Raw genomic sequence first — 4,074 nt, 5'->3', positions numbered from 1 at the left:
ACGACAAACTGGCAGTTTTAGTCCTTTCGGGTTTCGTTTCTTCTCCTTGGGCACACGAAGATGCGAACAAGTCGAGAAAACTGTAGACATAGAAAAAACCTACAAAGAGTAGGATAAACAAAAACACAAAAGGGTTATTGTTTATATTTTATTAAGACAAAAGAGATCTGACACTTTTTAAACTAAGCTTATATAGATTGTTTTATATGGAAAGATAAAAAGTTTATATTATTACATAAAACTTTCAGTCTCTCTGATATTAGATTGAATAGCAAGATAGTGAATTGTTTCCATGCAGAATGACATCAAGAGTAGATCTCCAAAATGGGAATACTGTTATCTAGATAAACGGTAAAATTTTTCTACTTCGTGTCATTCCCAAGGGAGACAGTTGCAACAAAAATCTTGTCAAAAGTACTGAATTGGGATTGCAATCTTGTATGAATTCTATATAGGCATACTGCGATTGATATTGTAAGAAATATTTTTTTCATTTCAATTGTAAAATGATAGTTACCGATGTAAGAGTCTAACTGCGATGAATTACGTTCGACGTTTTCTCTAATATTTTTTGTTCGTGCATCATTTCAGTATCAGTATAAATGTATTTGGGTACGATATAATTCATGTTGATATCTCTAATGACATGGGAAAGTTTACCAATAGCAATGAGGAGTCATGCTGCTTTTTGTCCAGTCGCTCGCAACTTTCTGCCAAGTTTGTTCAGTGTCACATCGTCTGGTTAGTTCAAACATCAGAAAGACAGTATTTTTGGTCCATATCATACTCATATCTTTTTGACTCATTTAAGACATGTGTGCAGACTGACTAGTATTTCACCGACGACACATATTTCGAGGGGAAGCATTTTTTCGTTAAAACATGCAACTAGATTTGACATTCTATAATATCGATTGCGAGTATGTTGACATTCCTGCTATGTAATAGCTTGTGAGGTTTCATTTGTTTCATTTGTAATGTTTTCAACTGGAATCATTGCACACTTATTCTTAATGAAGAGATGCATGTCAATCCAATAGACACAGGGGTAAAACAACCACTGAACAACAGCAGTTAAAGTGATGGTTCTAATATCTATTCCCTTTGTAAATAATTTTGAATATGACATAAGTACATAGCAAAACAACATGACTGCCTGATGATTCCCGATTATGAGTATAGTTATTAAATTAGCTATAAAAATAAATATAACAAACTAAAATAAAGTAAAGATATCTTATAGAAACGAATCTCTTATTAAAAGAATTCTTGTTATGGGAACAGAACCGAAAGAACAATTTATTTTCGACTTGAACCACATGGTTCCTCGTTCATACATATAATCAATATACACAGTCAAAGTCTATAAGTAAACTATCGACACATACTGCAGTACATATATAATATCATAACAAATAAAGGACATTTCTCATTTAGGTTATATCTAGTAATCAAAAGGCGGTTTATTTGAATATCAATGAGGTTCTTCAGAAACCAATTAAAAAGCCGTGAATCCTATTAAAGAGTGAATTTAATCATTATATGAAAACTTTACAGTACGTGTTACTTAAATGAACAGGCAATACAACAGTAGTGCCAATATTCTGTATCAAAGCGCTGAGCAAAAATACTTAAACTACCTAACATCAACAGTAAAATAATGGATAAAAGAAACCATGTGTTTGAAATAGTATGTTTGAAGACTTTGAATAGCAATAAAATATATAATAAATATTAAGAATTTAATAATAAACAAAACAAAACATGAGGAAACTTTGCAGTTAAGTAAGGTGAATTGAATTGTAAAACAGAAAATATGCTCAAGAAAACATACCTAAAATCAATGGAATATTATAGATATGAAACCTTTCAGTTATTACATAATTATCAGACACTTCAAAACAAGGATCATATTTCTTATGAGATTAACATAATAAAAAATATTTGATTATAGTAAATTCAATAATTATTGTACTGGAAATATGGATATGCAACGAAAGTCTCTATTAGAATGAACGATCGATTGTAACGATTCTTCATGAATACATACATGTGTATAGAAACAAAACTCGAAAGACAAAATGATTTCCCATATTGTAACATATTAGAAAGAGGTATTATGCATTAACCATGCACTGGACTGAAAGGAAAACAAAACTGGACCACACAGAAGACGTTCTTTCTTCTGTTTCACGAGAGTAAAGAATTAATTGTTTCTTCTTTTGAGTCATTTATAATTACTCTTCAATTAGAGCTTTATCTACTGAGCATCTTATATCAGCATCACGAAACATATAATTGTGATGCAAGTTTTCTTTATATTAAGGTATTGCAAAAGCAGAAATTTTCACGATGGTTTAATTTACGCTATATTCACGAGGCCCTACAAAAAGAGTTTGATTTTATAGATATAATTTGTACAATAACATGGTCAAAAAACATTAATATATACATGAATAAAATGATGCAACCATAAATAATTCAAACGAATGAATGAACTGAAATTAATAATAAATAAATACATTAATTAATCAATGACGAACTATGTACAAAATACTATTGTTATTACATTCAAATGCATTAATAAAGATCCATGTCAACCATATACTAAAAAGGTGATAAATAAAAGAGAGAAGAATTTCTCTGTACTGCCTTATATTAAAATATACCACAAAGTATCACAAATTATATATTATCGAGGAAAGAATTTTGCATAGAGTATGCAAGAATCATTAGCCTCCTTACAAGAAGAATAATTTAAAATCTAAGAAACTAGTAGTGACACGATTATACAAGTCTTAGTAATAATCTGCAATTTGGTCTATTTGTGTTTGTTTGCTGGTTATTTTAGTTAATAGCAGCAGCCTCGGTTTGATTGAGACTGTTCATGAGAGGGAACAAAATGTGCAACACCACTCATGTCCCCTAGAAACGGCATAAGCGGAATTCTATTATAGCAAAAATTAATGTTATCCATGATTCGAAAGGACCAGAAAATATAACAACACTGAGTCCAAGTACGGGCAGGCAGACATTTTACAAACAAATGGGCTTTTTATAGATAAGTCCCTTAAATAGTAAATTTCTGGCATATGAAACTTATATTTTCCTCAAAAACATTACCAAATGCTCACATAGTGCTCAATAAGATATCCTATAAGTTGGATAAGAATTCAACAAAAATTGAGTCATTTTTGACATTTACAAACTTAAACCCAGTCAAAACATACTTTTAGCGATAAATTCAAAACAAATAGAAAACTAGCATTGTCGCCTCAAACATTTTACCATCCTTAAACCTTTTTCTTTGTTTATTTTTAAGTGTATTTCAATGTTTCCTATCTTTGTATATGAAGCTTTTACAATTTTATGCCTAAGTACTAAAAAGTTTTTAATTAAATTTATAAGATAAAAGGTTAAGGTATATTTTCCGAAAGCACAGAGAACCCCAAACACAGCCATTGAGCCATGCATCGCAAAGTAGTCCCTCAACAAACAACAATGACATTTACAATTTAATTATATGCAAAATACAAAAATGAGGGAAAGGGGTATAGAAAAGGGTGGGAGTGTTGGGAGAAAGTGGAAAGAAGCAAGGATGAATATTCAACAGGGAAAGCCTCGTTCATAAAACGCACACAGTCTCCTTACAACCACTGCAGCGCAAACACGCACGTACAGAAGACAAACACACACAAACGTTCTTTTGAAAAACCACATTATTTAGAATTTCATTGTTGTTGTTTTTTTTACTATTGCTGTGGCATTAATACTGTTGGTTATGCACGTAAATCTAATTCTTTTGTGTAATTTGAGTAGTGCTGCTGTTATACCCTTTTGAAACGAGCTATTACATTTGCACGGAGAACGTATTTACAATGTTCATGTCTTTCTCTGTTGTTGAACGTAGGTTCTTAACGAGTTCCTCTTTGTTCTTCTAGTTGTCTTCTCCTTGAGCCCTTCAAACAAATGCAATATTTTTATAACATTGTTTTATGTTTACAATATCAACACACTATAATTGATTTAGGTTTTCTTCTTTACACAATCATAACAGTCCAGAAGACACAATAT

The 4,074-nt window shown here is 31.0% G+C and overlaps 1 protein-coding gene across 4 annotated transcripts in view; it reads right to left on the bottom strand.

The window, feature by feature from the left end:
* Window positions 1–134: 134 nt before the first annotated feature.
* LOC123549753 (deoxynucleoside triphosphate triphosphohydrolase SAMHD1-like) overlaps window positions 135–4,074 on the bottom strand; it is a 51,884-nt gene continuing 47,944 nt past the window's right edge. For all 4 annotated transcript variants that reach the window (XM_053544946.1, XM_053544945.1, XM_053544948.1 and 1 more), the window contains one exon: window positions 135–3,959. In XM_053544946.1, coding sequence (XP_053400921.1) covers window positions 3,915–3,959 — 45 coding nt within the window. In that variant the 3' untranslated portion in view covers window positions 135–3,914. The remainder of the gene's footprint in view (window positions 3,960–4,074) is intronic.

This window comes from Mercenaria mercenaria, chromosome 6, assembly GCF_021730395.1.
Source record: "Mercenaria mercenaria strain notata chromosome 6, MADL_Memer_1, whole genome shotgun sequence".
Classification (NCBI taxonomy): Eukaryota; Metazoa; Mollusca; class Bivalvia; order Venerida; family Veneridae; genus Mercenaria; species Mercenaria mercenaria.
This window is presented reverse-complemented; position numbering and strand designations above follow the sequence as displayed.